General features: G+C 46.6%; 1 protein-coding gene across 1 annotated transcript in view; it reads left to right on the forward strand.

Moving 5' to 3' along the window:
* Positions 1-8,146, forward strand: part of BLVRB (biliverdin reductase B) — a 21,462-nt gene extending 13,316 nt beyond the window's left edge. Inside the window, exons 4-5 of the mRNA XM_018562589.1 lie at positions 4,647-4,778; positions 7,936-8,146. Of these exons, the coding sequence (XP_018418091.1) occupies positions 4,647-4,778; positions 7,936-8,093 (290 nt within the window). The 3' untranslated portion in view covers positions 8,094-8,146. The remainder of the gene's footprint in view (positions 1-4,646; positions 4,779-7,935) is intronic.
* Positions 8,147-8,514: the final 368 nt, after the last annotated feature.

Here is an 8,514-nt window from a genome sequence, read left to right on the forward strand (position 1 = left end):
CCCCCAATAGGCCCGCTATCTCGTTTATAACCAAAAGAGATAGCTTGGAAGTATAGTACCAACAACGGTTGGAGAAATACTCTTCAACGACCCCTTACTTCCCTTTCCCCCTTTCGCTTCTGACTCTCTCCTCTTAACCCTCTTAGCCTGACATCTCCCTCCTAAACCTATTCCAATTCTCCATCCCTGTCCCCCTTCCTCCCTTCTTTCACCCCTCGTACCCCACTGCCCACCCGGGAACAGCTGACGGCCGGGTTAGTGGTCATGACCTCTCTCAAATTTACCTTGTGGAATGTTCGGGGCCTCGGTGCCCCTGAGAAACGGCACAGGCTGATGGCAAATCTGAGGGCAATGCGCTCACAGGTTGTCTTTTTACAGGAGACACACTTTAGGAGTGACAGGGTGCCCGCACTTGGCAGCAGAGACTATCCAGTGGTATATCACAGCACCTCTCCGATATCTAAATCCAAGGGGGTCAGCATCTTGGTCTCCAGGTCGGTCTCATGGTTGTATAGAGCCCATTGTTCAGATCCCAATGGAAGATACCTTTTCCTGAAGGGGGAAATCAACGGAAGTGTGTACACTTTGCAAATGTATACCTACCCAACACAGAACAGGTATCCTTCCTAGCATCGGTTCTACCCTTACTGGCAGACTTTATGGAGGGCACCCTGGTCCTGGGGGGGGATTTCAACTTCGCCCTAGACCCCCTAGTAGATGTGCCAGGGGCACGTCCCATCTATCATACACATGCCTGAGCAAGCTGAAGCAGGAATTACATTCGCTTTGCTTGACCGACACTTGGCGCTTTCTTAACCCTGATGGACGCGACTACACTTACTTTTCTCCAGTCCACCATACCTATTCTAGAATAGACTACTTCTTTGTCCAACATAAAGACATACAGACACTGATATCGACAGACATAGCCCCTATACTCACCTCCGACCATGCCCCCATTCACGTCACGCTAGATCTAGCAGGATCGAGATCCACCTGTTCCTCATGGAGACTCAACGAGTCCCTGCTACAGGAACCTGGGTTTAGAGCTTCCCTCGCCCAAGAGATCCGCTCCTTCTTCGCCACTAACGCCTACCCCTCCGTTGACTGTATGGGCAGCACATAAATGTATCATGAGGGGTATCCTCATGCGGCAGGGGGCGAAACTCAAGCGGTCCCGCCTAGCGGAAAGCACCCGTCTATTCTCACACCTCCATCAGCTTGAGATGCAGCATAAGAGCTCCCTTGCACAACAGACGTACCAGGAGTTGTTGAAGGTCAGAGAAGACCTCAACACCCTACTCTTCACCAAGTTCAAAAGGAGCCTCATGCGTGGTAAGAGAACTATGTATGAATACTCTAACAAACCCAGTCGCCTACTAGCTAGGGCACTAAGATGTCAGAGACCCAGACAGTTTATCTCCTCTATTGTCTCAGCCTCCGGGGTTAAACTTCGTACATCTCAGGCCATGGCCGGAGAGTTTCTTCGGTTCTACCAAGAACTATACAACTTGCACCCCCCTGGGGGTCGTGATCTCTCTCCGGGTTTGCCCACCGCAACGCGAGCCTTCCTCTTACGATAAGGAATGCCAGTACTCTGTGCAGAGGCACGGTTGGCCATGGAGGCTTCCATCACAGAGGAAGAGCTTACATTGGCCATACAACAGGCACAGACAGGGAAGGCCCCTGGGCCGGACGGTTATACCCTGACCTATTATAAAACCTACTCTGAGACCCTTAACTCGCATTTTGTAACGGCCTTCAATACTATACTATCGGGCGCAGTCGTTCTTGACGACCTCCTCCGCTCTCACATTACCCTCATCCCGAAACCAGACAAAGACCCCTCTCAGTGTGGCAGTTACCGTCCGATTGCCCTGCTCAATGTAGATCTTAAGCTGTTTTCCAAGATACTGGCCAACCGCCTGCTACCGGTCCTGCCGCAGCTCGTCCATTATGACCAGGTGGGCTTTATCCCTGTGAGAGAGGCTAGAGACAGCACTATCAGGGCTCTGAATATAGTACATAACGCTCGCTCACGAGGGACCCCTTTGATGCTCCTGTCCACGGATGCGGAGAAGGCCTTCGACCGGGTTCGATGGTCCTTCATGCATGCCGTTCTTGATCACATAGGGTTGGGCCCCAATATGCATAAGTGGATAACTGCGCTTTACTCATGTCCCACGGCTGCGGTAAATGTTAACGAAACCCGCTCTGGATACTTCTCACTCAGTAACGGGACCAGACAGGGGTGCCCTCCATACCCCATCATTTTTGTCCTCACCCTGGAACCACTCTTATGCCCTGTGCGCTCTAGCCGGGATATCTTGGCCTTTTCCAAACGCTCGGGTGAACACAAGATAGCTGCCTGTGCAGATGATCTACTTTTTTTTTTGCCCGACCCCTTACATTCACTCCCCCATTTGCTTTGGACCATCGAACTTTACGGTCACCTCTCGGACTTTAAGATAAACCTCTGTAAATCCGCGGCGTTGGCCATTACCCTACCGGCAACTATGGTCTCCCTACTTAAAACCCGGTTCCAATTTCATTGGGCTACTGCCCACATTAAATACTTGGGGACTATGCTCACCCCAGACCTTATCAATTTGTACTCTACCAACTATGCTCCCTTACTTCTCCACATTAGCCAAGAATTCTCACGCTGGAATGGGCTGTATCTGACATGGTTTGGCAGATGCAGCTCAATCAAGATGATAATCCTCCCGAAAATACTGTACACGATGCAGGCCCTACCCATTCACTTACCACCAGGGTTTTTTCATAAATTGCGATGCTTGTTCACCACGTTTGTCTGGGCAGGATGCCATCCCCGGATCGGGAATAAAATTCTTACACTGCAGAAACAACACGGTGGAGTGGGCCTCCCTGACATCCATATGTACTACAGGGCGGTCCACCTCGCTAGGGTAGTGGATTGGACTTGTAACCAAGAATGTAAACAATGGGTGAGGATGGAACTGGAGGACCATGGGACGCCCTTGGAGGGCCTACCGTGGCTTACGGTGCCACTCACTCCGGCCCTGATGTCACACCCCACTATAGGAGCGACTCTGAGAACAGCCCGGGAGACATTCAAAAACACACCCCTCTCCCCATTCCCATCACCCATGACCCCTGTGTTGGGAGATCCGGACTTCGGCCCTGGTATGGACGATGCGCGCTTTAAGGACTTATACAAGGCAAATAAGTTTCGCTTATTAGATCTTTTTGAGAGCGGACAATGGCTACCCCAAGCCTCTATTAGCGCATTAGTATCCCCCCCTCAGCACTTGGGCAGCCATGCAATTGCGGCACTTCCTGATGGCGATCCCCCACTCTGCGCTGCCCACACGAGACCTAATGCCATTTGAATCCTTATGTCAACAAGGACAACCACTAAGACATGTGATTGCGACCCTGTATGGGATGCTGATATCCCCCCCACAGGACTATTGTCCCCCATTCCTGAAGAAATGGGAGGAAGAGCTGGGCCAAGTGTTCACGGGGGAGCAACGGGCCACAGCTCTATCGGCCACCCACAAAGCCTCTATAGCCAATCAGACTCAAGAACAGGGTTACAAAATTTTGTCCAGGTGGTACAGGGTCCCCACTCCGTTAGTGCCATACACATGTTGGAGATGCGAGGTAGGGAGAGGAACGATGTCCCACATTTTCTGGTTTTGCCCCAAGCTCGGACCCTTCTGGGATACTGTCAGGGAAACCTTAAATCAACTTACCATGGCTGACCTGGGTGACCTACCTGCGACCTACCTACTACACATGTCGGCCACACCCATTACCAAATACAAGAGGTCTCTCACTATTCACCTGGTCTCTGCTGCCAAGGCGTGCATCCCTATGCTGTGGAGGCAAACCACTCCCCCTACCAGGCGCATGTGGTTTGAGAAGATCAATGATGTATATCGAATGGAGGATCTCACCTCGACTGTACATATCTCCGGGGAGCGCTTCTGCTCAACCTGGGGTGCATGGCTCCATTTCCGTTACTCTGATACATATCTGCGGGTCATGGTGGCCATCCCCCACTTGTTTACTTTCTGACAAAACGATATAGGATAAACTCCTGGCGCTCTTCGCTGCAGGAGTTCACCCTGTAGCGCACAAGTGGAAAATCCACCATCACACCGCGAATGTTTAGTTTACTATGGTTTCACAGGCGGTGGAAATGTTAATATACCAAGATGTGGAAGGATGATACCAGTGATGTTTTGTAACACATTGTATATGTTACCAATTCAGTATGTTGACTCACGTGTGCTGCGGACTATACCTGTTAAACAGAATGTGTATCTATGAGTAGCAGGCCCGCTGTTGTATCCCTGCGTGACTCAGGAATGTGATATTATCTTTTGCACTACGTTTTGGGCGGTACGCCGCACCCTCTTTATGTGTACACATTTTGAGCTGTTTATCAATAAAGAAATTTAAAAAAAAAAAAAGAGAGATATTGGGACTGCCACTCCTGACCGCTTTCTGAAAATGCATATTAGAAAAAGACTGCCAAGATTTGTTGATACGTACAACATTGCTATGTTTCCTATTTTATAAATGCATGGAATAGGAATGTTTTGATATGTTTGTCCATAATGATTCCTGCAACCATTTCTGTGTTCTTTTTCAAGCCTTTCTGCTATGGGACATTGCTAAAGTCCCCCCTCGTCTTCTGCCGGTGACGGAGGATCACATCCGGATGCACCAGGTCCTGAAGGACTCCGGACTGGACTATGTGGCTGTGCTCCCTCCACACATTGCAGGTGACTTAAACACACTATGCGCATGCAGGGCTTAATCGCACTATGCACATGCAGTAATACGGGTTCACAATATGTGTTACTGTGTGGATTGACCGCATACTTTAGAATGGATTAACATGCTTCTTTTGTTTACAGGTTATGCAATGTAGTATAGAAGCATTTAGGGATAGTTTTTTTCTTTTAATGTATACACATTTTTGATGCCGTTTTATTGTCCATTTCAGTGGCCCTGCTTAAAGTGAACCTGTGCTATGTCTATGCAGGTCAAAGCAACAGGTTCACTTTAATCTCCAATCACCCCATCAGCACAATCTCACCTTCCCTTTTGCACTTCTGCAGGGGCGGGGAACCTCTGGTCCTCCAGCTGTGGTGAAACTACAATTCCCATGCTGCATCTGTCTCTGGGAGTCATGCCTGCGGCTGTGAGAATCTTGTAATGCTTCATGGAATTTGTAGTTTCACCACAGCTGGAAAGCAGGAGGTTCCCCACCCCTGTTCTATTGCCTCTCTGTTGGGCTCCTGGGAGCAGAAGCTATAAGTAATTCTGGCTTGCATAGGACTATGGGCTGGCTCCATAGGACAGTGATCAGTGATTGCCCCAGCCCTGCCACAAAGAGTGAGGCAAATGCTTCCACGTACCCAGTAGTACCTGGTGTTATCTTAGGGCCTGTTGATTAAATGGAGCAGTTAGGGTACAAAGGATGGTGAGTATGTGCTGTTGGGGAGAGGAGTGGGGCTTATAATGTGTTGCTTTGCCTTATATGAGCAATGAACAGATTTGCTTATACGCATGGTAATGCAAAATGTTTTACTTTAAAGGGAAAAAATATGTATGATCTCTCTAAGTAAACAGACACATGTGAACAGGCCCTAAGGCTAGCCACAGGTTTTTGGGTACAGGCAACTAGATATCAGCTGGTCATTTGTAGCTCCAGGACCTGCTGCTCTTTCTCATGTAACTTCCCTTTCAGGTTGAAGTGCAGTACACACGATTAACACTTTCCTTTCATTATTGAGAAGAGGAAAGGATGACACCGTGACTTTTCTAGCAAGCTGGAAGACCTCCATGTCATAATGCCTGATCATCATGATCAGAGGCAGGATGGGGACATTTATTGCCCTCCTATAGTGCTTTCTTAGTGATTGTAGTATTTCGTCCTAAATGTTGACACATCCTTGCTGGTTTTACAGTTCATTGCACAATAATAAGTGCAGGGATCAGCACATCTAGGCCCCGCTCTTTGGTCCTGCATGGCTGATTCTTCTTCTTAAACCTGGTTTGATCATGACCTCTAGACCTCTATCTGCCATGAAGTTGACATCTTGGTTACTCTAAATGAACTACAGAGGCCCATCCCATGGGAAGAGGAAAAGTGTGGATTTTTGAGTAGCACAGACTTGCTATGAGAGCCAGGAGTGTTAGCAGTATTTTTCTTAGTGATTTGTTGCATTTCAGGGGATGTGGGAATTAAGATTCACAGTTCGAGAGAAAACATCATACCTACTACCACAGCATGAGCTAGAATTGATGAGTCATGGGCCAGTGTATAGGATACCACGTCTTTGTGTATGTGGTCATCATGCAGCTGTTTCAATTGCTGAACCCTGGGTCAGTGTCTACAGAGCAAACAAATCCCCTACTGATTGTCCTTTCCTTGGACACTGGACAGGTGGTATAAAAAGTCAGATTACTTGCTCCCATGTCTTTGTATATGCAGTCATCATTCAGCTGTTTCATTTATTATGGGACTTTTGGTATAAGTTAGGCACTAATGCAATTATGGAGAACAGTAGAAAAATTGTCCTAATGCAGGTATAGTCATCTCTCACTTAAATATTCCCTCCCGTGTAGGTACAGCTGTATGTTGTAAAGATGAAACCTCACAGTCCAGGTTGGGTTGGCCAATGTAAGCACTCACTGTATAGGCAGAGTAAAGAAAACCTCCGGATAGAAATAAATGAGCTGCCATTACCAGCTTGGTTTTAAAGGCATCGGTTATGACAACTTCCTTATTTATGTCCTGACTGGTTCCATTTAAAGTGAAACTACCCTACACTCCAAGTTAAAGTGACCATAAACTCAGGAGTTAAACTTTAAAAATGCATTCAAATACCTTTCCCATTAACAAAAATGTATCTTATTTGTGTATCACTCGGCTGTAGATCCTCAAATCATTTTTGAATTAGTGCTGACACTGTCCTTCCTTCTGGAGGGGGCTACTTTTGTTCCCCATGGTCCCTGTGTGTGTTGTAAAGTAGCCACCACTCCAAGCTCCCGTGATGGACTACAATCTCAATACAAATTAGTACTGTAAATTAAATGTGAGATTGTAGTTCATCACGGGAGCGAGCTTAAAAGGTTACTTAAGGAGGGGATGGGGCAGAGGAAATCGGCCAACACAGTCAGAATTTTAACACTCCAAGAAGAGGAGAGGACTCTAATGTGCAAGTAGGAGGGAGCTATGCTAAGGAATTGACTCTACTGGAGCAGTCAAATTTTCTAGCCAGTTCAAAGGCACATTGCAGTTGAATAAAAAATCCTTTCTGAAAAGGAAAGACTATGTGCTTCATTAATGAACCTTCACGTGGTACTAGCACCCCGAGATGGCACTAATAAATATAAAAAATTCCGCGCCATCTGTGCAAATGGTAGCTGGGTGGAAGTTTTATACGAAGCTCATAGTGAGCATTTAAAGTAATTACTTTTCTGTGATTTTTACATGCATTTTTTTAGGTTGGTGGCAGGATCACTTTGACTCTCCCCCAGGCTATTATTCTAGTGTTGCCATTGTAACTTACAATCATCCTGCAGGCCAGGGTAGGTATTTAAACTTGACATGCCTACAACATACTAAAACCTTCATCATGGGAAGAAGATCCACTTACAGCACCTAAGTACCAGTTCCCGCTACTCTCCACTTTCACAGTATGGTGTTCGGTACTAAGTGAATTAAGGTCCAGTCGCTGTATAAGTTGTATTGGGTAGTAGATCATTGGTACTACTATCGGTAGTACTACTACCATTGGTTGTAGTATTGGGAGAAAGGTGTTGTTTTTGTAGATTGACCCTCTTGACAGACAATTGACATGGTGACTCTATTTGTTTTGGGAACCATGTGCCTGACACTATTTCTTTTGTCTCTCACTCAATGTACAGCTGATAAGCCACTCACCACAGATTACAAAGTGTCAGAGGAACGAGGAGGTAATGTGATATCCACTCATGACCTCAGCCACTTCTTCCTTCGGTGCCTGAAGACCAATGAATATGATGGGAAGAGCGTCACCCTATCCAAGGATTACGCCAGTGTGTAACTGCTCCATCCACTGGTAGCCCCACCGCGTGCTTACATTTTACAGGAACAAGATGGAAGTAATTCCTGTAGAAGCTGAAACTCTACCTGTCGGCCATATAAATAATGGCGGTGTTATATTCAGCCAATCAGTTCACTAGGAACCAGTATCATTATTGTGTACCACCACGATGATGCTGTTGGTTTCTATTGAATTATGCTAGGCTGTGTTTTGTTCTCAGCATTAGTGGCTGCCAAAATGGCACGTCCATTGTGTATGGCTGACAGGTATGCATTTTGAAAAAAAATAAAACAGATTAAAGTCTAAATGCCTTATAATACATTGGCTCTGTAAAATGTAAGAAGTTAAGCGATTTAATAAAATAGTGAACACTAATATGGATATTGGTGTAAAATTGCAATAAATTGATTGCAGTAAAACT

Source organism: Nanorana parkeri, unplaced genomic scaffold (genome assembly GCF_000935625.1).
Source record: "Nanorana parkeri isolate BGI_ZX_2015 unplaced genomic scaffold, ASM93562v1 scaffold586, whole genome shotgun sequence".
NCBI classification, from domain to species: domain Eukaryota; kingdom Metazoa; phylum Chordata; class Amphibia; order Anura; family Dicroglossidae; genus Nanorana; species Nanorana parkeri.